Raw genomic sequence first — 23,283 nt, forward strand, 5'->3', positions numbered from 1 at the left:
TCAGATTTAAATCTTAAAATTACAAGTATTTTTGTGCTTAAAGATCCTTTTTAGCTTTTATGTTCATATTTTAAATTAGGACATTTTTTTTATTAATTTTGAGTATTTTCTTTGGATTTTCCTTGAGAAGTTTCCTTCCCAAATTACATGCAGATAGAGGACAGTTATGGTCCTTTACCTCATACATTTTCTCTGTCTGTTCTCTTTATCTTCTTGAACTGTAGATGAGTTCATAGAATGAGTGTGAAGTGCCTTAGATCTGGAAACTCTTAGAAAAGTTTTACCTTCTGATATGAACGTGAAGAAGCAGAGATCTGGTTACCTAAAAGATATTTGAAAAAGTAATGTAAACAATGGAGGGGAAACAAAAAACCACCACCATAAGCATGTAAAGGAGAGATCTCTGTGATAGCTGAGGTAGCCATCCGAAGAAGTATTAGTCTCGAGTGGATGTTCTTTGTGCATTGATTCAAATACTGTCTCAAAAATTTCTTTGCCTTACCTGGGACATGTGTGCACTTAGTTGATACCACATACTCTTTGTGCCAGTTATTTTCCATTAATATGAAATCGGGTTTGGTTGCATATGTTTATACCATGCAAGCCTATTGAGCTACTTCAGCTAATAAGGAAGATTAGAAGTAAAAGTATTTTTTTTTCCTGTCATGTCATCTGAACATGTTTATAGTCTCTCTTAAATACCCAATTGAACCATGGAATTAACAGAACACAATACCAACCGAAGAAATGTCAGAAAATACAGCTGAGAAAGATGTTCTGCTTTGAGGTCACCCAGAGCATCCAACAAAGTGCAGCCAGTATGTGAGCAGTCCTATGCGCTAGAAGAGCGCATGCTATTTATTATTTGCATTACACTACACATTGTGTAATAAGTGATACAAAATCTTTACCTTTGTTTACAGGGATTTGTATTTTACTCTAAAGCAATTAGCATTGGTACTTCACAGTCTGAAAGAGTGTGTACACTTAAGATATTTAAAAGCTCTGCAAGGACAGGCGTATCGGCACCAGAACTACTTGGAAATTATTTTTTACATGGAATCTTACCTCTGATGTGTATCTCCCTTAATGCAGATATGAATGAAAGACCAAGGCCCTTCAGTTTCTTCAATAGTCAGGCTTTGTTTGTAAATTACAGTTTAAAACAGGGATGGGGGACCACAAGGAGAACCTGGAGAGGCACTTTGACGCCTCCAGTAGGGTCCATAAAAGAGGCTTATTAAACCTAAATGTCATTCTAATGAATCTCTAGCACAGGCACTGCAACAGCAAATCCATCATCACATGTTCAGGTTTCCGCGACTGTTAGAGTTGTACTGATTTCAGTAACAAAAGTCCTTCTTACTCCCTCTTGAGTGATCTATTTGTGATATGTTATGTGATTGTGACCAACTGAAGTTGCCTAAACTGGCGAAAGCCACAAATTTCTTATGTCTATTGTGCCGATAAGTTCTCTTTAGTATTATTTGATTAGTGAGACTGTCTTGATTTTTTTAAATAAAAAAATTGTCAAAGCTGCTTTTTAGTGTCATTGCCAAAGGCAAGATTGTAAGTTACCTCCAAATAAAGAGATATCTGAGTGTGCTTCCTCATACCAACAGTCCAGTATACAGTTTTCCCTACAGTTAGTTAATAAGACGGACAAAAGCAGTGCATCCAGACTATTTTGAAAGTTCTTTTACATGTGTTACCTGAGAAGTAATATCCATGATATGTAAGTATCACAGTGTGGTCACAGATCAGGGTTTTTGTTGTGCGAGGTAATTTTTGGGTGTTACAGTCTTACTTGGAGATCAAGACTTGGTCAATGTGAAACGTAGCATTTGGAACTCCTTCCTCTAGTTCAGTGCCCTGAGCATTGTCCTTAAAAACTCATTCACGTTTGCTCTTTCTCAAAACCAGTGTCTCTTTATGTGACATGGAAGAACTTTGACAGGATGGACTGAGAACATCTTACCTTAAAATAGCACATAACACAGCAACTGTACATTTTCTTGAATGAGGAAAGCAGCACAGGAGGTACCGGGACTGACCTGTGAGTGCCCAAAGGCATATTTATACAGCTCGCTGCTGTGGTCTTTCCTTTGAATGAGACAGTTGAAGCGAACCACATGATCATTTCAACGTGACCCTTTGTGAAGGATAATGATCACTACAAAGTACGGTGAAATTGAAAATGTGATACTGACTTCAGTTTTTCCTGTTATTTCTTTATTTAGGTTTCTAGGTTTGGCAAAACAGTTATATCTCCTATAAGTTGAATAAACTCATTACCTGGGTGCATTTTGTATGATTCAAAATGCCTGGCTTAGATTTACAGGTGCCGCCAAGCTTGGTGTTACAGTACTCATTTTAGAAATACTTTAATCCTTTATTATTAACAATAGGACTGTTAGAAATTTATGTAAAGTGTAAGCTTGTGTCTCTATAGAAAAATCACCGTTCTCCAAGCATAGGTCAGTATAATCACTGTCAACTAATCACCCAGTTCTTTGGATCTGAACCTTGATGTATTCAAGTTTGAGTGGAAATGAGTATGTGAAAAGAATCTGAATTTTTTTCTCTTGATTTCATTCTTTGTAACATCAGTGTTAGTAAAATATTAAGTTGTATTTGAATGCAGAATGAAAAGAACAATAATAGAACTATAGAAAAGTGATTCACTGGCTTCCTGTAAATAAGAGGTCTTCAGTCAAGATGTTCCAACTTCAGCTAGCATGTGAAGGAGAAATGTGACAGGTCTTGTGACACTGTCTTTCATCTACAACATAGCTGTCACAATTAATTCTCACACCGGTTCCTTGATCTCACTCAGAAAGACAGCATTCATTTTGTTAAATGCTGAAGTAGGTTTTTGTGTGTGCAAAGACAACACAGGATACGTTTTAATAACCTGAATATTCAAAATACTTTATTACTCGCTATCATGTTGAACTGTCATATCAGATTTAACATGTTCAGATGAAACAGTAATACATTAGTCACCTTTAATACTACAGATATGTATTATTCCTAGTAGAAAAATGATAAACTGTCGTGGCTAAATCCCACCCAGAAACTAAGTACCGTGCAGCCGCTCGCTCACTCTCACACTCCCTTTCAGTTGGACGGGGAGGAGAATCGAAAAGGAATGTAAAACTCAAAGGCTGAGATAAGAACAATTTAACAATTAAAATAAAACAGGAGGGGGGGAATGCAAACCCATAATAATTATAATTAAAAATGAGGGAGAAGGAGAGAGGAATAAAATCCAAAGGGAAGGGAGAAAAACCAAGTGATGCACAGTACAGCTGCACGCCACCCACTGACTGATGTCCAGCCAGTCCCCAAGCAGCGATTGGCAGGGCCCAGCCAGTTCCCCCCAGTTTATATACTAAGCATGACATTCTATGGTGTGGAATATCCCTTTGGCTCATTTGGGCCAGCTGTCCTGGCTGCGTCCGCTCCCAACTTCTTTGTGCCCCTCCAGCCTTCTGAGAAACTGAAAAGTCTTTGACTTAGTATAAATGTTACCAAGAACAACTAAACACATAGTGTGTTATCAACGTTGTTCTCATACCAAATCCAAAACACAGCACTCCACCAGCTACTAAGAAGAAAATTAACTCTGTCCCAGCTGAAAGCAGGACAGAAATGCTAAACCATATTCTGCCAGCTCTGCTTAGAATGGACGCAGAAGTGTATGCTACTGAGATCAGATGTCTTACCCTTCTTGCATGCTTTCTAGAAATTATTACTTTCTTCCTTTCATCTCAGTCTCCATTTTCTTAAGAAAATTGCAAATGAGACATAACATTTACCAAAAAAAGTGTTTGACATAAGCTCATGAATCAGCTAAATTAACCTGCATAGTTCTGCCAGTGCCATTAAGAATCTGAATTTAATGATCACCCCACCGCTTCAGTTCTGCTTACAGGAATTCACTAAATTTTCAGCAGTACTGAGCTGCTGCAGTTGTGTTATATATGGACTGTTTAAAAGTTAAATTAAGTTCAGAAAATCTGTTAATTCACATAGAGGATTACTGATCGACAGTGTATTCTTTCATATTTTCTCAGGAATTTCTACTCAATGGTTTAAAGTTTTTTAGCGTAAATTAGGGTTTTGTCACAAATTTACCTTTCAGGAGCCTCATTGGCTTAACATATGTAGGCTGATCTCTTTGCTATTAGAGACCTGTCATCTATTTAACAAACCAGGTGAGCATGACAGATGTACAAAATAAACAGTGATCCTTCCCCTCCAGAATTCAGAACTGTGCAGTAAACAGCCTGGTAAGAAATGCATCACTGATTTCTGGTGTGCTGCTGTTTTACAAGCAGAAAAACAGCTTTTTAAACAAATGTAGAAAAGCAGTCCAATTAGTTCCTCCTTGCTAAAATACACTAGAACAGTTAGGTGATATTGATCAAAAATCTTGCAAACAAAGGAGATTTAGAATTGCAAGGAATTTTAGTACAGAAGTTACATAGGTCTTTTCAAAAGTGTACAGGTACTTTGAAAGCAGTAAAACAGTCCTCAGCAATAAATGCAGACCTTAGTGTGGACATTGCTAAGTAATCTAAGCACTGGACTGTAACTTTTTCAATTATTACTTTAAAAAATGAAAAAGTTTAAATTCAGTAATTGGAAGCATTGATGTTAAAGTAGAAAAGTCTAAGATGTCTTCATCATTTGATACCGACATTTGTGTATTTAGCTATGGGGATTCAACAGAAATTTGCTATGTGAAAACTTAAGTTTTATCTTCAAAACTAATATAACACAAGTTGTTCATTTGTGCAGAGGTAACCATCAATTTACATTACTTAGCACTAGAAAAACATGAAAGCATCTTTTTTTGCATTGTTTTGCATGTGTTACAGAGCCATGTTTTTTAATGTTATGAAATTGAAAATAAGAGCTGCTAGAGCTTGTTGGATCCAGTGGAGTTCAGGAGCAGGGGTGTGCTCCTTCCTGGTCTACTGGAGCCCAGTTTGATGGAATTAAAGACCCAGGGGATCCTTCTGTCCCACTCCCATCAGTGGGAGGCTGTCAGTACCATGTACCAGGTATAACGTATTAGTGAGATTGAGCACACAGGCATATATGATACGCACAGGACCAACCACAGAGATCCACAGACAGAGCAGCTTTCTTACAGCACCCACATAACAACAAGCAGCCCTCACATAGGTGTGATCAACACTGATGGTCTAGGTCCTCCTTTCTGGCTGATCAGGACTGAAGTTTGCTAGTGGAGCACACACCCTGACTGTCACCAGACACACTCACATTTGTGGGTCACTCAAGATGGACTTACTCAATACAACATCAGTACAAAAGCCAATACAATATCCATGCCCAGGCTCTGCCCTCCTTACGCAGCGACTGGCTTTGCGTCAGTCACCTTGGGTCTCTCCAAATGTAGATCTCCTTACCAGACATTGCAGTTTAAGTTTCCTAATGGTTACACACACACTCCCACACTCACCGTATGGGTCTCTCCAGGGACTGGCCTGAGACACTTCAGTTGTTGGCACCCAGGCCCTCAGCTGCCTGAGATATGTGATCAGTTGTTCTCTAGTGACTGGCACCCATCCTGTGCTACTTGCCAGCATGAAGTTTGCTAGCATTCGCACACAGGCAGGCTCAGAATAAGGATTGCACTTACACAGAAAGTGGTTAGAGATAGGATTTTGTAATATACAACAGACTTGTTTAGACAAGTATTTACATGCAGCCATTTCCTTTCATCCCCTCTTCTCTTTAGCATACTGTCCTTTTAGGTAGTAATCATTGTTAGCCTGCAGGGCATCCTGGACAGGGAGTTTCTTTTGTTGAGGCTTCTTGGTTGGTTTCCCATTGGAAACCATGGCTGAAACATTCTCCTTCAGTGGTCTTAGGAGCAGCGGATGCAGTGGTTTCTGTTCTGCACTGATTAGGTTACTCTGGTTTCACCACCTGTCACTGTCCTTTTGATCATCACCAGGTCTTTGTGTTTAATTTGATTAGCCTTTAGTCAAATAACCTAAAATCAGTAAAATTCATAATAAAATGTATCTGGGTTAGGCCAGATTATTTATTTTCATCATTAGCTTCTTTTCTTGGAATTCCTTATCCTAAAGACTTTCCTTGAACAGTATAGCTCCCTGTAGCATAATTCAGAAAGGAGAGCACAATGTATGGCTTTATCTATATCATTTCTCGTCCAATTCATATTCCTCATACTTTCTCAGTGTTTCTGCCTAGTTTTGTCCCTAATCCAATTTAAACTGTTCCAGCTACTTCTAAACATCCAAGAAAATCACAGAACAATGTAGGTGAAGTTGTAGTAAAGCTCCAGGTGTGCTGTAACAAAGGCAAACAGTAATTGAAGGCATGATTTCGTGACTAATTTGCCATAAATCCATGCTCCCTGACTCATTAGATTTTAGGTAGACTAGACAGATAACTGAATGATTAATTTTTACACTGATCCATTCCCTGCGTCCAGTTGAACACTCCCCTTCTGTAGCAACAGCAGCAATCTAGGTTTGTGCTTTTTACTTTATTAAAGTGGGAAGGATGACAAAATTTTTCTAAAATCTACATGTGGATTCAAATTATCTTGAAATTTACTATGTACTTAGGGTTGGAGAACAAGGTTTGGAAGTTCAAAAAGGCATCTGAGCAGAAGTTTCTTGCTCAAAAATGCAGGTGTTTTGACTTTAAGTGCTGTTTTCTTTTAGTATGAGGGACGAGTAATGTGTATATAAACCTGCCTCTTTTTCCCTTTTTCTTTATTCATCCTTGAGATTCCAGTTACTGTTTTGGCCTTCCTCACACTGACTTCATTCACTCAGAAGCTGTCCAATCCAGTATGCAAACCTCCTGTCATAAAAGCAATATGTAAACAATATGCAGAAAAAAGTTCTAGGTATGTAGTGGGCTTGTCCAAATAGTGTGTAATTAGGAGGGAAATAGTTATGTGCAGTATGACAAAGACCTTCGTGCAAACTACATCACATTGTGTTGGTTAATAGTGTAGTTTAGTTTGATGTGCCACTGAACCTGAACTAATAGATAAATACTGTAAAGTAAGTCCTATATTTGATAGTTTTTAGTGCTTGAGTTCTCATTTTAGAGACTTCCTGTGCTTGTATCTCTGCTGATTGCTGTGGCTGGGGTGAAAACAATATGTAAAGTGATCTCTGATAATATTAAGTAAATAGACAAGCTGATAAAAAGCAATTATTTCTGTGGGACTGTGGTGTTTCTTAACTTTTCATTGCCTTTTTTACAGTTTTCAATATAGCTGAATTTGGCATTTGGAAAGGGCACAAGATGCTTCTAGGCAACCTTATCTCCTCATTGCTAAAGTTTTGGGAAAATTAATATTTATTGGATGTGCCACAAATTGTTTATTCTGTGTGAGCATCTTGTGCCTCTGGGCACTATGTGTGTATGAATGGACAGTTTGCAGTGTGTTCTTGGAAAGAGGTTAAATGAGTCAGAGGTTTTTATTGTTAGTTTTTGCCAATATATATGAGAAATTTTCTATTCACTAAATACACCTTGTTTCAAATTGTAAGTCTAATTGTTGTATGAAATGCTTATTTGTCTTGTAGATAGTTTTAGGAAAAGTTGATCTGGTTTGCTGAGTTTTCTTTCACATAAAATGAACTTCAAACAGGTCTCCAAACAAATGAAAGAAAAACCCAGAAACCCCGCGATTTTGTAGACTGCCAGGTCTACATCTATGTATACAGCCTTTATCCTGCGTGAGGAGACCTCTGTCTCTCTGTCAAAGACTTTGCAGAGTTGTTACTTACATTTTGAAGTTTCCAAAGGCTACTAAATATTGTTCTTTCAATTGAAGCGGGGGAGGTAATTTACTGATATTAGAGGTAATGGCAGTTCTGTCAACTCTGTGTTTTCTATTATTACTTATATATATTGAATGTTTAATAAGTTACAAATTGTAATTAAACAGAATTGATATTATAATAGAAATTTAAACTAAATTTGCATTTATTTTCATGTAAAATGGTGAATTGTAACTTATGAGAATATAACAGTTGAATACTTCTGTACAATGTTTCAAGATTAATGCTGCCCTCAATCTTGAGCCTTCTTTATTCTTATTTATAGTAATTTAATATACTAAAGCTATTTTTATTTTCTCTTTTATAAACTCTTCACACTTAGCAATGTAGCAAGAAAGCATCAGCTTCATTGTTGTGGATCCTGAAATCATCTGGAATAATTGCAAACCGTCCTTGGCCAAGGATCACTCTTACATTGACAACCACTGCTATAATATTGACTATGGCTGTATTCAATATGGTAAGGGAAAAGGGGTAATTTTTTCTTGTTTTTTTATTCTTCTGAGGTCTTTTTTTTTTCAGTATTTGTTTAGATGTTGAATTTATGGCCCATGGCTGTGCCAGGAACTTTACATGACAATGATTGCCAGAGGCAGAAATGTAAAGCAGAGTAACAGAAAACATAATGTATTATGGAGATTATGAATGTATTAAAGATTGATAATACCTACACTGTTTTATTTTGTTTTCCCACAACATTTCAGGGGACCATTAGTCAATCATTTGTTACAGTAAGTACTAAACTTGTCAGAATGATGTAATGATGTAATGTGGGCTTTCAAATGTGAATGCTTGAAATTTCTGGTAGAATCTTCTCTCTGTTTTTTTCTATTAAATGATCCTAGTCTTTTTTTTTTGGTTGTTTTTTTGTTTTTGTTTTTGTTTTTTTTGTTAATTGTCTTTTCAGGAAAGTAGATATTTTCCGTTCTTTCTCCTGCATTTTTTTTAACTAGAGGAGGTAGAGTCAAAAACAATTCCATATTCAAAATATAAAGTTCAGCTACTTGAATTTGGTGTTTAGGGCTGGTACAGGAAAAACTCAAAGAAGCAGTGGCTGGAAATGAGAAAATAAGCTCACTTTTCAGCAGTGAAGGCAGTTAGCAATGGGAATATTTGTTTTGTTGATTCTCCATCAACTCTTGTCCTCAGCTGAAGACTGTATATGCCTTTATGAATTATAAACTTTAGCCAAGCAAAGGTTATTTGGTGTACTACAGGACAAAACCCAGAGATGGAGTTGCTTGTAAAATGAAGGTCAGATTAAAGTTTAAAGTATACTTTGAGTTAGAGTTCCTGCAACCATATGGTTATTTATTAAATTAAAGTGTAAAAGAGGATGTGGTCAGCAACTCTTTTTTCCTTAGACTGAAGCTCTACTGTTGTGTACAGCCCACCTCATATTTGGCCTTCAACTAGTAAAAGACATTCTAGCAAAACAGCAGTTGTTCAGTACATTTTTAGAAAAAGTTTTTAATATTATTGGTTCATGTCCATTTTTATGTGGACTATTACAGTAAAGCCTAATATGCTGTATTTTAAAGTCCTTGTGCCTTATCAGTAATGTCTGCAGTGTTACAAATAATCATGTTCCATGATATTCATGAGATGATAATTTTAAGTACAATTCCCACCTTGAAACTAAACCTTAATAGTTTGACTAGCAAAAATGACTTTAAATGTGATTGTGAAATTTGCATTTCCTTAATATTAATAGCAAATTGTGGGAGAGACTCTGAAGTATCATTATTATATCTCTAAGCAACATGTACTTAATAGCAGAGTCCATTAACTGCATTTATTTCCATGAACTCTTTCAGTAGAAAAAGGCAAAATGTAGCCATTAAGATTTAATGGAGATAAAAAGCGTCTAAGCATCCTACACCTTATAAATCATAATTAAGACCAAAATGCCAAATAAAATTCAGTCTTTATGGTCAAGAAACAGTAGAAAAGAGTGGGGGTGCAATTTTCTTTCAAATTAGCTGTTTCAGCAGACAGTCTTCCCGTTTGAGAGGTATATAGTCATGATCAGCAAGGGAAGTTAAAAAACATCTAAGGTGACATAAGTATCAAATACTTCTTAGCTGAAGGGGGAGGGTGACTAATGCTACTTCCACTGAGCATTAGATCTGGTGCTATATATAGAGTAGGGCAACAATCAATGGCTGAGGAAAACTCTTTTTGCCAAGCCGATCTGCATTAAACTGAACGTGAGAAAGTATACTGCAGGGAACATTCCAGACACCTCCGAGAGATAGTTGGACTGCATGACTGCAAAGGGTCAATTCTTGGAAGCTGAGTGACCGTATACAGTACATCCAATGATTGTACCTCACCATCCTCTGGGACTCATGCAATCTCAAGGAACATGGCATGATGAAAGAGCCCTGTAACAGCTCTTTGACTCAGTGACTTCTGAACCAAATGCATGAAGGGTTCTTAGCACAACAACAGGATCTCAGGGCTATACTGTCCCAGGAAGGTGCCCTGCCTACCAGCTTTCAGATTCAGGATTCGAATCATAGAATAGTTTGGGTTGGAAGGGACCACTAAAGGTCACCTAGTCCCAACACCCACCCCACCCCACCCCCCACCCTCCCCAATAAGCGGGAACATCTTCAACTAAATCAAGTTTCTTAGAGCTCTACCCAATCTGATCTGGAGTGTTTCCAGGGATGGGGTGTCTACCACCTCTCTGGGCAACCCTGTGCCGGTGTTCCGTCAACCTCATTGTAAAAAATTTCTTCCATATATCACTATAAAATCTGTATACCATTGTGTCTTAAGGAGATTGCATAGCTCTTTTGGAATAGCAGAAAATGAATTTAAAATACAGTTTTGTGTTTGTATGAGGCAAGGGGGTCATGGGGAGAGAGGGATGGTGACAGATTTTTTTTTAATCCTTTTCTTTATAGTCTTCACATGTCCATTTCCAATGTAATTTTGTATAATAAGGAAGAGAAAACAATTACGGGATCAAATTAAATGTAAGCTGTAAATTCAGCTGAGCTGCATTTTTTTGGTAACATGCCAGATCTTTGTTTTTGTTCTTTATGTGTTTCCATTGATTAAGCACAGCTCTGCTCTGGAATTGCTGATCTTGAAGCACCTACCCCCTAAAGAGCTTACCTCTGGCCTGTGGGGGTTTGTTGCTAGTGTGCAAAAGCTCACTTGTTAGTATTCCAAGGGTAGCCTGCATGTTCCTTCTGCAGAGAAAATTATGTCAGTAGTTGTCTTTACAGATGTCTGCTGCATGACATTGTGCTACCATAGGTTGATGACCACAGTTGAACTATCTGTGGCACTTCAATCAATTAATTTTGCCTTTTACTCTGATTCAGTAGTTCAATGGAAGGGTATTTCCCAGCTCTCTCCCTCCTGCTTACCTGTCATGGGGTCAACCCATTCACATAGTAGCTATTAAAACTTTACACATTTTATTGCTTATTCCATAATTGTTTAATTCAGCGTGCATTTGATTAGTGCACTTAACATTATATTCTGGCACCTTTCCTTCTTCTCAATAGGATCCTATTTTATGCACATTAACATGGAAATCAGCAAGCCCACTTGCTTAGTAAGGTGAGATACAACCCATTTTATTTGGCCATGTTTACAGGCTCTTGGACTGTGTTCATTATGAAGCCTTGGTTCTGATGCCTTGTGGATTGTAGAGAAGGGTTGAAAGTACCACACTGGGAAAGCTGGCTTTTTTTCCAGTAAGATCTAAACTAGGGTATTGTGTAATCTTTTGCAGATTCTTAATGAGGTAACAAGGGAGATGCAGCTGCCTTGCTTATCTCATGTTGCAGGGGTAGGGTCTGTCACCACATGGCTCCTATTGAAAGAAATACCAGCACAGCACGCATTTTCATCGTGTGAGGCAAAAAACTCTCAACTGAAGATTGCAGATTATACAAACACAAGGAAAGAAAAAGTTGTTAGAATATATGACGTTAAAATGAGAATTTAATGGTAGCATGCTCAGATGTTCCCTGGCAAACATTGGTATTCATAAAAAATATCGCTTTCATTTGAGTCATTTGAGTAGGTGTGACTGCTTAGTAGGACTGAGCTGTCTCTTACACAAAAATACTACGTTGGAGAACAATATATATCTCCAAAGCACGATAGCAGATGTAGATAACTGATGAGAGACAAGAAAGACAAGTACAAACACATCATTCAGAGATAACCGTTGTTTGGCTCACGGGAGTTGACAACATTTTCATATCCTTTTTTTCCCCTTTCTATATTTATTTATGTATTCATAGGTATACCACATTTCCTATAGAATTCTGTCTAGACAGGTAACATTCATAGGTCAGAAATGCCCTGTAGAAAGCTCAAAACCAAAATTAAAATACTTTAATATATATAAATACATATACACATGTATCTTATATAATAGAACTGTGAGTTTTTCATGGTATATAATCTTTTGCACAGTGGACAAGCATGGGATGGGATTCTGAGACTGAATACAGTAAATGCACTATCAGTGGGATGTGGGGACTCTCATTGCCCACCCTTGGCAAATGACCTGGTTAATAACACCTTATAAGATGAGAATGTCACTTTAAATAGTTGGGGGTAGGGATGAGGGTTGAATACTTAAAGCTGTCTGGAGGGTCTTTGCCCAAAATCCCAGAAAAGGGAGTGTGTGCATTTAACCCACACATCCTGTGAGAATGGGTAGATATGCATATAACACTCTGTGTGTGTGTGAGAGAGAGAGAGTGTGTGTGTGTGTCTGTGTGTGTGTCTGTGTGTATATGTCTGTGTGTCTGTGTCTGTGTGTCTGTGTGTCTGTGTGTGTGTCTGTGTGTGTCTGTGTGTGTCTGTGTGTGTGTGTGATGGGAGCTCTTCAGGATCATTTATAGAAGGGTGTTTCAAAATCTGTAGGTGTTTACTAACATTTTGTAGTGTCTGGTGTTGTGGGTTTATCTGTTGTATCAGTGATGCTGATCCTGAATGTGTAGTTCATTGATTGCTGGTTAATGATGTGTAGTTTCACATGAAGAGTCAGAGAAGCATGTTAGCGAAGGAAGACAGCTTGAAAGTGCCAACTGTACAAAGTTGAGTGCCAACTTGGTCTTGGTAGCAGGTGGCGTTGCAATCACCTTCCCAAGTCCACAACCAGTCCTACTTCTGTTGAAGGGGTGTTACAGTGATGATGTTTTCAAACTCTTCTCAGCAGCACCACAAAACGTACCAAGTGACACTGACCATGGGTGATAGCTTGGAGGTTGAATAGTCCTTAGAAAGGAAAGAAGAAGTAACTCTGCATGTAGTACAGTTCTGGGACATGCTGCCAAGGGGGATTATGGGATCTCCATCCTTGGAAGTGTTCAAGACTTGGTTATACAGAGCTGTGGCTGACCAGATCTAGTGTTAGTAAATCAATAAACTGTTTTAATCCACATTTGGTTACTCTGAGTGAAACTAAGCAGTTTTTCGCTGGGGCAGTAGGTAAAGATGGGGTTGGGGAAAGAATTTAGAGGTGGATTGCAAACTGGTTACCTGCAGAGAACAATGGGTGAGAGGGAGGCAACCTGTGGAGCTCTGCAATGATCAACCTGGTGTTGATTTTCATATACACCTTGAGAGGGATGGTGAAATTTGCTAATGAAATTAAGGTGACAGGCAATGTCTTTGAAGGAAGGCTTGAGATTTTAGAGAGGAAGAAGTCAGCTAAGGATATAGGTAAAAGAACTAGGATGTAATATAGTAGTACAGAGCACAAGATTGTGGTTGGTCTTACAGACCAGTGACCAGAAATTCTGATACAAGTTGGAAGCTCATCAGATGGAGATGTGATGAGTACAAGACTTTGATTAATTATATGGGTTTAATGACAACTCAGCTGAATCACAATAACCATCCATGTGACTGCTTTTAACTCCTGGTAAGTGTAAACTGCATTTACCAAAGTGAGTCCCAATGAAGGAGAGCTACCTCACATTTGCTGAGCGTGATGATAGTGGCTAGGATTATGCCAATGCGCAGCAATGTGTTAAGCTGCTATAACATCATGATCTGTCTGAGCCCCACTTCTGTGAAGTACACTCAGCAATTAAGGGTTTGTAGGATGTTCTAGGATGTATGAAAACATATTTTCTGCAGAATTAGTGTAAATGCTATTGCATGATTCACTGATAAAATCTGGGAAGTGTGTTTGCAGTTTCGGTCATCCAGAAGGTTGAACTGAAAGAGGGTGCAGAGGGTGACTACTAGAATGATTAGGGGAATAAAGAGCTTGTTTTCTGGGAAGAAACTAGAAAAACAGATTGCTGAGCATAAGAAGGCTGAGATGGCATTAAATGCAAGGAATGTACATACTAGGGAGAGAAAGGAGCTATCTGAAACCTAAAGGATGAGATTAGCAAAAGAAAAAAACCATGGGAACTGGCCAGGAATACTGGATAAACATAGAAAGAAGTTAAGTGGTGAGATTCAAAGCAGTGGAATTAATGTAGTCACAGAAATCTAACATGCCAAGAAAGCACTGGATCAATACAGAGGTACTGTGTGATGATGGTTACCTGTGACATCAACTGGCTGAATGTGGTGACCCAGGAGATACTGGTTCTACTCTGTTTCAATAACATTAGTACCAATATTATTGTCTTTGTTATTACGTTATTACATCTGTGTAAATCAACTTCAGTAAAGACTTCTTGTTCTTTAATTCTTCCTGTGTTTAAATAGGAAGTTCAGTTGAGGTAAATCAAAGAATTATTCATATTAAATTTATTTCATCATTGTCTCATGTGTGTGAGCTTCTGATACATGAAAGTAACATAAGAAAGAGCCTTTCATCTTTTACTCAAATGGGAAGTGTCAGATGGAGGTTAACAAAGTTGTTTTTGTCTGAGAATGCAGGAACAAGTAATCGAGTGATGTCATTTTCCCTTTGCTATTTCAATTTGCAGTGAAATACCAGAGTTAAGTGATTACTGGCAAGGCTTTCTCTGCTTCTCTATTTCTCTTCTCTATTTTGACCTTAAACAGCTGACAAGCTAATGGATTATATGTTGTTTTTCTCTAGTTTTTCCTGGATAATGCTGGGAAAGCTTTTCCTTCAGTTCTTAATTCATCAAATGCAAGTTTTCCTAATTCAAGTAATCAGACACGGTGGTGTATACAAAACAACTGTTTTTTCCTACCGGTGAGTTCATTTTACATTTATTCGTTTGTTTACAACGATTACACTAAATTGACTGTTGCCAGATCTGCTTGAAGTTAAACACCCACCAGTTTTTAAGACTGCAGCAAAAGACTGGGGTTTTTTTCAGTCATCTGCAACTACATTTGAAGTAAGTTGGAAGTTAAAGGGGGTTGGCACTTCTGAAAATAGATATTTTAATGAATGTCAGATTAAAAAGCAGGAAACAGTATGATAACTGTGAAGCATAGCTCACCCATGCTAACAAACAGGAGAGCACCCAGTGACTGCAAAGCAGACTGTGTACTGAAAGCCAGGTGGATCTGCAGGCAGGTTTCACAAGGACCAGTGGTAGACCTGAAAATACTCACAATTTTCATCATTGACCTGGCAATCAGTGTGAAATCTCTGATCATCACGCTTTGGTGTGATTAAGAGGTGGGTTGAGAGGGAGGGAAGTACAATACTCATGTACCACTTTATCAACTGTTTAATAGATCTGAACTGATTTGAAGAAGATGTCTTAGTGTAAACAAATGCACAGTGGCACATGCAAGAAGAGGGGAAAGGACATTGCTGCAAAAAATGGGATCTGTATCCTAAAAACCAGTGATTCTTAAGGGGATTACAAAAGACCTGCAGTTGAACATAACAGGCTGTATATTGTGCCAGAATAGGTCAACAGTCTTTGGATTAATAAGCAGGATGCAGTGGGAGGAGATGGGAGATTCTTTTATCTCTATGCAGAATTGATGAGACCCGTACCAAAATGGTGTGTGGTGATTCCACACGATAAGTTTTACATGAAACAGCTATTCACTACATCAAGCTAAACAATCCTAGGCACACACAAAAGCAAGATGCTGATTATGTGTAGAACTCTCCTGGGGAAAAAAATTACAGTTGCAGTAACTGCAGCATTTACAGATTTTCAGCATCTGCCTCGTAAAGCAACAGCAGTGCATGAGTTTCTGTTTCTCATTTTCAAATTTAGCTAACTAAATACCACCAGGTATGGATAAGTGCCTACGTCTTCTTTTGGCCCTGACATCAAGTTATCCTTATTGTCAAAGAAATTATGCAGTCCTTCTCCCAGCCTTTGCATGTGTTCATACTCACAAGCACATAGAAACAAATTGTTCCAATGCATATATATATTTGTTTGTGTCTTTAGTTAGCAGGTTTTCTAGTCATCTTCTTTTATATTACTTGTAATAGTTTTGAACATCCTGAAAGGTATTTTGTTCCTTTTTTTTCATCAGTAAGTTCTCCAAGTAGCATCTGAAAAATACAGTTTTGGTAATTTATACCTGTTATTAAGATTCAATCTGTTGTTCTTAAAAAAAAATGTTATGTGTCTTTTTCCTTTGTTTTCCCATGTATAATTGATGTTTGTCAGCTCTTCTTGTGATTGGCGTATTTCTAACAAGTTTATAAATTTTAAACTATTAAAATGTGTTCTTTCATCAGAGAAACTTTGTCTGCTAAATTGGCACAAAAATTAGGTTAAAATGCCACTTCTGATAATAATAATAATAATAAAGGAAAAAGTTTGCTTGGCTGAAGTTTTTTAAAACTTTTTTCCTCACTTTTCTTTTATTAAACATTCCTCAAATGCATACCATTTTCATCCTCAGGCACTGCATAACTTCTTGCTTGAAAAAGCTATGAAGTCCTTTTGAGTTACTACTTTTGACTTTTTTTTTTTAAATCTGGAAATAAAATTCTTCTGTGTTTACTGAATGAAATATTGAATAATTAAGCTGACAAATGTTTGTTTTCTTAAATTAAAAATTCAGTCTTCAGAATCTATGTGTCAACTTCAAGCTTTATTCATCTAGATAAACTTCCTGTGATCTATGATAGTGGATCTGACAGTTCTATTGACTATGTAATCTAAAATGAATGAATAGGAGATTTTTGAATTATTTCAGTCCAAATGGAATTTAGTTCATTTTGAAGCAAACTAATTGATTCTAACATCACCACTACCACAACCAAATAGCTTTTCTGAGTTGTATTGCTTCCTTTCTTGCTCTTTTTAAAGACTTAGCAAAGATTACACCATAAGTTATGGGGACTAGTTTTGTTTAGTTTTGCTATTATGCTTCTGTAGTTCCCATGTAATAGAATTTAGACTTGGGAGATTTTAAGTCCTGCATATCTGTTCCTGTGATAAAATACAGTCTGGTATCAGGGCTGCTACCTACTTGTGTTAAATAAATAAAATTCTTAATACTGACTTCTAAAAGATGCAATTAAGGAAGACATTTTAATTGACTAGGGATTTGATTAATTGACTAACTAGAACAAAATGACTTTGTTCTCAAGGTTTTTTTCCATAGATGTAATGGCACAGAATCCCTTTTTACTTTAGTAAAGGTCTTTATAGCCACTAAACTGTAGGTCTTCAGTTTTAAGAGAGGAGACCAAATGCGCTGGGCTAAATCCTAAGGGTGTAGATCACTGGTGCAAGGCACTGGGCCTGTGATCCCGTTAAGAAAGTCACTTAGACTCTGCAATGTGTTGGTTGAAATACCATTTATTGGAGCTAGCACAAGAAGGAAAATAGGGTAGGTAGAGTTATATCCCTTCAGGTGCTGGGAATCCTGAATCGTGCAGCACCAGACAGTTCCCCAGTCAGGGCAGCATGAGGTGCAGATCCCATCTGTGGAGAGGTTACCTAGTATTTCCTCTTTTGAGCTCTCACAGGATTTTCTTAAAAGGAAACATTTCTGTTCATTGTTTCTGCTGTCAGACAAGAACAACATCTATGAGAACTTGCTGCTGCACTGTTAGATCAAGTCAAGGGAACCGAGGCGGCATAACTGCTGCTACCAAGCTGGAGCTGCCTGCAGGCTCCTTGGTTGCAGTCAGTTGGCTGAGCTGGCTGAGGTTATCCTGCAGCCAAGGGATACGCAGAGCACAGCATGGGCCTGCACCTGCTTAGCTTCACTGCAGCATGGATTGCTAATTCTTCAGTGTGCAATGATCTTCCAGTTAGGGTCAGTGCAAAGGATTGCTATCACCGCAACTCTCTGCCTTAGATAAAGCTTCGATGCCTCTGTAGCCTGAGCACATTTCTTTCTTCAGTGGGATGTACAGAGGTGTAGGATGAACAAGCCTGAAAATCGTCTTCACTAAGAAATAAGCCCAGTATACCTGCACATAAAAGCTGCGATTTTTTCCTAGCTGGACCTTAATTCCTCTGTAGGCATTTTCATGTTCATTTGATGAACTGAGAGCAGACCACTTGGCCCAGGACACAGGCTGCCATTTGTCTGACAGCTTGCAGTTTTTGTGCTTTGACAAAGACCAGAGCTCTCATGTTACACATTTGACAGTAATTCCACCAGTCCTGATTTTCTGTATGGTTATTTTGACTGTTCCTTCACCAAATTCTTACTGTTTTCCAGTGACTTGCCTGCTTTGTAGCTGCAGGCATCCTTCTGAGAAGCTAGCTAGAATGCCAGCTACCTTTATTGCTCTGCATATCTATTGAAGCGTTTTGTCTTGCAGTTCCTCCTGATTTTGTTTCAAGCCCTTTTGCATTAGTCTGAAAAGCTAAAAGGTTTAGCTAAAGATTCAAGCTACAATACTTTAAGCATCTAGTAAAATCTGCAAATTCTTTTACTAAAAGAGTGAAATTTCAGTTCCTTTGACGAGAATTGAAGAACTCCTTTGCAGTGTTAAGCACTCAGAAACAATAGCCTCAAACATATGTAAGTTACAGTTGGAAAATGGTTTATTTAAGGTGGCATCTTAGAAAAAAAGCCATCCTGACTTGGTGTGGCTGTTCAAGCACAGTTACCTACAGACTCATTTCCAGATCTGCTTCTTGCTTACTGGAATCTTGCATTGCAATACGCAGTATTGGAGTCCACGTTCTTAAATGTGTGGCTGTGTGCCACTCTGTCAACACTTGCTGAAATCTTAACTGAAATTTTCAATCTAGTCTACATATTCCTCTGGAACACTAACAGAGACTGTCTGTTCCACTTGGAAGTTTCTCGGTCTTTGTCAAAATGCATCCAGTTATGGATTCAAGGCTGCCCTTTGTTTGCTTGTTTCTTTTTGGAAAACTAATTTCACAAGTAGTACGCCTTACAGAGTAAAAAATGGATGCTGCTACTTTTACATAACACTGAATTTGAAGTGTGACCTCCTGTGGAAGGCCACCATGGGAGACATTTTATTTTTGGTGATTCTGAACAGCAGTTATTTCTGTTCTTATTTCAAGCAGATCTGCAAGCAAATTACAGTAACGGCAGAGATTGAGATAGCAGATCAATTCTGTCTGATGGGTGCTGTGAAAATTATTCTTCTTAGTGATCCTCCAAAATTAGTATACAGTGATTCAGGTTCTGTCAGAAGTACTGCCATCAACAAGTCAACAGTAGTCTGAAAATAGCATATCTAGAAATAGAATGCTTTGTAGTTTCAGTAAAGCTAACTTCCTTACAAGGTGCAGGACTGTAATTTTCCTGAAGCATCTTTGGCAAAGGTGCTCTATGTTAATGGCTAAGATAATGATTCTAATGAGAATGCATTATTCCTGGTTTAGCATCAATTTTGATGCCCTAATCCATTTCCAGAAAGTATCCAAAGAAAATGCCTTTCCAGGAATTTAACTTCAACCATACATATTTTTGTTGATATACATGACATAGGAAAGAAAACATTTTTTTAACAATTGAACATATTCTTATGTAGTCATAAAAGTATTTGACAGAAGGATTTTTTTAATATTATGCATAGACCTTTTTAATAATTTTGTATTATTCATATTTTAACTCTATTTCTAGAGTCTGTAAAACTGCATATCTGTGAGGTTAATAACAACTGTGTATTGCATCAATTGATAAATACTGCAGATATAGGCAATGAAATAATTGGTTTCAGATCTTTAGACATTTTAGCTTGACCCTTAAGCTAGTGATACATACAGGGTTGTTACCGGTGAACTCAGGAATCAGTGAAAACTGTACAGTGGCACAGAAATAAATCTTTGGTCAGTCTGCTGGCAGTAGACTCTTGCATAAGACTTCAGCATCAGCAGTGGTATGCCACAAATAGGCACGCCTCACTACTGCAGATGAGTAAATCAAAAGTGACAAAGGGTGTAAATCAGGGAGCATAAATTAGGAGCATAATCTGGATTCTATTGAGTTTTGGGTGAACTGGAGCGTAGCAAAAAAAAGGGTCTATGCTGTGAAATACCAACATCTGGTTGTTGTCGTCTGTCTGTAACCCATAATGTCCCAAGTTGTGATAGAATCCATGCTTGAGTGGTCGGTCAATAATTTGTTCTTTAAACTAGCGTGAACATTACATTATGTGAGATTTCCTTCTCAAGAGCCAAATTCTAAATATGTTCCATTTGATTTTTCTTTGCCAGTATTTTATATACAGCTGCATATTAGGGCTCATTTCCTGTTCTGTTTTCCTGAGGATAAATTATGAGTTGAAAATGATGATAATGTTGATTGCACTGGTGGGCTACAATGTTATCCTTCTGCACACTCATGGGCCCATGCTGGATGACTACAGCAAATTTATGTATGCAATGGCACCTCTTAGAAGGTAGGTGGATAACACCAGTCCTGAAATTAAGACAAGTTAAATACTACCTATGGCAGTTCGGAGCTTGGCTATGTAATCTACAAGTCACAATTTAAAATCATTGTCATGCTGCAGTTAATGTATGATTTAATGTCACACCTCAGGGCATTAGAACAAAATAAACAAGTCTGGGCAAGGTGTTTAAATCACATACTATAGGAAATAAAGTGTGATTTAATTTGCATTTTTGTAATAAAGGACATCAGGAAGAAGTCATCATTAAGGTTGTTAAGGCATAAGGCTGAACATAATTAAGGCTGTTAAAGCACATTTGCTGCAAGCTGAAGAAAATCAACTTCCTCAGAACCAGTACGTTGTCTTAAAACTTTACAAATGCAGTTACAGGTTTTTTAAAATTAAGTAGAACAAAAGTTTATTTTGTTGTACTTGTGAATTTGTTTGTTAAATTTACAGTGAAACTGTTCAAATCTTTATTATAGATGATATTATATAAGACCAAAATTATTACTTAAGTTCTAAGTATTGCTGTGTAAAATAATTTTTGGACACCTTTAATTTGCATACAGCTCTTCTATGTGGGCTGAGTGTGCAGTGCAAATGCCATAACAGAAAAAAATGAAAATTCAGAGTAGAATATTTCCTGTGCTGTAAATTGCTTGAGGTCTCGAGGTCTTTAGGACACAGAGAGAACCATGGAAAATTATTTGGATTTTAGAAAAAAAAAAAAAAAAAAAAAAAAAAAAAAAGTATATGCTTTCTTTGCATTTAAATATGAAGATTAAATGAACAAACCCAGGTCTTTGTTTCCGTTGCACTAGTGGAAAGGATATCTGTGTGGTGGGATGGAGAGCCCTGGGACAGTTTACATTGAGCATGTGCTTCTGGCAGCCTTGATTTTGCCAGTCAGGCTGTTTGTCTGTTGATATTTTCCTCCTAAATCTCTCACCATTCTTTCAGTAGGGTCAGCAGCAGGGTGCTAATATGAACTGTTTCCCATTACCTCTAGCACCTTTTCCCAAAGCAGAGCTTTTAATTAACTCTGTACAAGATCTAGTTTGGGTGTCCTGTAATTCTGAGGTGAAAAGGCATCTTAAGAGTTAGGTGCTTTTGTTTCTGCTTCTTAATATTCATTGGATACAGTCAAGCTCTCCATTATGGAAGTAGTGTTATTAGATTAAAAATCTCTTTTTATTCTGCCTGTATAGAATAATCACCAAATGCTTTCCATTTGTAAGCAAACAAGGAAATGTGTATTAGATCCTCATCTTACTACTGGACTTAAAAATGTAGGCATATTTGCACAGAATGTAGTAGAAGTAATTAAAGCTACATAATGGAAATCATAATATTTCATCAAACAATAAAGCATATAATATTTAAATTGTTCTAGTTTACATAACAGAAAGTAGTATATATTGTGGTCTTATTCTTGTGCTAAAGTGATTTCGGTTTAACTTTTGAGCAGTTTGCTTTACTTATGTTTTTATTTTATAGGCCAGGAATACTGAAAGACCTGAAGACAATGGGTTCAATTTCTTTGTTTATATTCTTCGTCACATTACTGGTTTTGGGTAGACAGGTAAGGTGCACACTTCTTTTCATCTGCATCAGTGGACACAACGCCAGCCTCCACATGCAGCCTGCCACCTCCTCAAATGTTTTTAGATTTTCTGACAAACACCTTTATTCCATTCTGCCCCACACCCCTGCCAAGGAGCAGCAGAAACATTTGAGGAGCTATTTTCTTTATTACCTTCCAGTATGCCCTTAAAACTCACCAATAACTGCCATTGAGACTGTAGGCGTTACGCTGGGAGTGTGCTGTGACTATTGCTTGTCATGCTGACCAATATTGTCTCATAGCTTCCTAGTGTGCTCCCATCTGTCTGCACCCATCTGCTGTCTCCCTCGTTGCTTAATTAAAAGCTATTTTCTTCACAGTTACTACAATTTGATGCAGACATAGAAACAATGTACCATGCACACAGAAGTATACCACATGCTGAGGCCACAGTTGCACTGAAACTATGACCCAACAGGAAACTACTCTTTTTATTGCCCAGTTGTGCTTTTTTAGTACAAACGTGATATCAATCACCCTTTATGAAGTTGAGGGCAGGTGCAGGGGCAGTTCTTTCCCTAAATCCTCTGGTCTGCCCATGATCCATGCCTAAAAGCAACAATTCCAGCCCATTGTGCCAGGAACAATGCAGTGTGCAACACAGGGCTCTGAGATGGAAGAGGTAATCCATGTGAGATCTCATGAACAGCCTGCAGCCTCGGGAGGGAGCTTATCCCAGACTCTTTAAATCACTCATTTACATTACAGTTCTTAGAAACGTAATGAGCGTCATTTAAACTGCCAAGCAGGCCCTGCAGGTTACTAAACAAAAAGTTTTTATCTGGCAGCTTCTGCAGTATTTGCTGTCGTGGGGAACACCCTTCTTGAATTAAAAATAACATTCTTCATCTGCCTTACTGCCGACACCATGTTAGAGTTTGCTCTTTTGATGATGATAGTAGAGAGTGGGGCTCGAGCACAGCTACTTCCACTCAGAAAGAAGAATAAATACCACACCAGTTGAGAACATTTAGTCCCTCTCAACCAAGGTGTCAGATACAGGCAGTGGGTGCAACACCAAGAAGAAAGGAGAGAAGGAATGT

General features: G+C 37.8%; 1 protein-coding gene across 2 annotated transcripts in view; it reads left to right on the forward strand.

The window, feature by feature from the left end:
* ADCY2 (adenylate cyclase 2) overlaps positions 1 to 23,283 on the forward strand; it is a 225,080-nt gene that overhangs the window by 179,670 nt on the left and 22,127 nt on the right. For both annotated transcript variants that reach the window (XM_037381364.1, XM_037381363.1), the window contains exons 16-19: positions 8,191 to 8,328; positions 14,920 to 15,039; positions 20,435 to 20,619; positions 22,114 to 22,198. In XM_037381364.1, the coding sequence (XP_037237261.1) occupies positions 8,191 to 8,328; positions 14,920 to 15,039; positions 20,435 to 20,619; positions 22,114 to 22,198 (528 nt within the window). The remainder of the gene's footprint in view (positions 1 to 8,190; positions 8,329 to 14,919; positions 15,040 to 20,434; positions 20,620 to 22,113; positions 22,199 to 23,283) is intronic.

This window comes from Falco rusticolus, chromosome 3, assembly GCF_015220075.1.
Source record: "Falco rusticolus isolate bFalRus1 chromosome 3, bFalRus1.pri, whole genome shotgun sequence".
NCBI lineage: Eukaryota > Metazoa > Chordata > Aves > Falconiformes > Falconidae > Falco > Falco rusticolus.